Here is a 1,458-nt window from a genome sequence, read left to right on the forward strand (position 1 = left end):
GGAGCTCCCTGGGAGCAGCGGGGATGGTCCTCCCACAGAGAGCTCTGCAAACGGGTGATGCCTGGCCCGTGTTGCCGAGAAGAATGCTCCAGAAGCCAGCCCAGCACTGAGGAGCCGGGTCAGGTGCACTGAAGCCGGGTCAGGCAGCTGTGGCAGTACTGCTGAGGGAGGGGTTGGGGAGGGAGCAAGACATGCCTGAAGCCATGGTCCGCCCCAGGTGTTGCACTCCCAGAAGATGGAAGTGGGACGGACCAGGACCCCGTCCCTGGCCGTCCCTGGCCGCCAGGCGCTCAAACATAACATCTCCCACACCAAGACACAACCCTAAACCAAACCCATCTGCCCCACAGCTGCCACGACCTGTACGCACGCGTCTGCAGCCCTGTGTTGACAGGACCACGCTCGGGCAAAGCCGAGCTGAGCACCTCACCTCTCTCCTCTCGGCGCCATCAGCCTGCACCTTGGCCTGGGCTGCAGCCTCCCGGTAGGTGCTGGCCTGCTTGGCCTGTTCCAACAGGGCCTTCAGCTGCTGAGCCGTGTTGAGCAGGGAGTTGACCATCTCTTCCAGGTACAGCCAGCTCCGCTGCTCCGACATCTCCAGCCCGTTGACCCCTGAGGGGGACACGGGCTTGGTGGGCGTGGACGGCGGGACGGCCAGGGCGGGCAGCGCGGTCAACACTAGAATGTTTAGGAGCAAAGAAACGGGGGATGAAGGCACTCCTGGTGCTGGAAGTTCTCAGGTGGAGACTCATCCAAAGGGGAGAGTGGGGTGAAGAGACGGGGGAGCACTCTACAGGGTCCCCTACAGGGCTGCCCGGAATGGGGACAGTCAGCACGTCCCTGTGCCTGTCAGACAGAAAGCAAAGGAGGAGGCCTCGGACTCCCGACAGTACAGCGCCACGGCCATCAGACGCCCGGTGCGGTGCAGCAACAGGTGTGTGAACTCAGGGAAACAAAGGAGCAAACACAGCGGGCACCTGCACACCCTGACCTTGGGGAAAGGACACAAACACATTACGTGGGGCACAGAGGGTGCTGGGAAAACCAGATCTCCACCTGCAAAGGGATGAACCAGGGCCCCACCTGCCACCATGTACAAAAACAAACTCAAGAGGGATCAGAGGTGGGAAGACAAACCCTCCCCTGCCATCGCGTCAACTCCAACTCCTCCCGACACCACAGGACAGGCTGCAACTGTCCCCTTGTGGGTTTCTAAGACGGAAGCCTCCTCTTTCTCCCTCAGAGTGGCTGGTGGATTTGAACTGCCGACTCTGTGGGTTAGCAGCTCACTGAGTCAGCTGCGACACCAGCAGGGCTCCCTAACATAAACCCTAGAGGCATAAAGACCGTCAATGGAAAAATTGGGACAAGCTTAAGGGCCCTAAACAAGGCATAAGCACCCTGCCAAGCACAGGGACCCACACCAACGCCACCGAAGACAAACGGAGCCCTGGGGCC

At 60.7% G+C, this 1,458-nt stretch overlaps 1 protein-coding gene across 1 annotated transcript in view; it reads right to left on the bottom strand.

Annotated features, from left to right (window-relative positions):
- Nucleotides 1–430: 430 nt before the first annotated feature.
- The window catches only part of LOC101644124 (deformed epidermal autoregulatory factor 1 homolog), a gene marked incomplete at both ends in the record, with an annotated part of 3,457 nt that continues 2,429 nt past the window's right edge, over nt 431–1,458 (bottom strand). The window contains one exon of the mRNA XM_004717967.2: nt 431–678. Within this exon, the coding sequence (XP_004718024.2) occupies nt 431–678 (248 nt within the window). The remainder of the gene's footprint in view (nt 679–1,458) is intronic.

The sequence above is a fragment of the Echinops telfairi genome, unplaced genomic scaffold (genome assembly GCF_000313985.2).
Source record: "Echinops telfairi isolate 266 unplaced genomic scaffold, ASM31398v2 ScPeMD7_2222;HRSCAF=2776, whole genome shotgun sequence".
Classification (NCBI taxonomy): domain Eukaryota; kingdom Metazoa; phylum Chordata; class Mammalia; order Afrosoricida; family Tenrecidae; genus Echinops; species Echinops telfairi.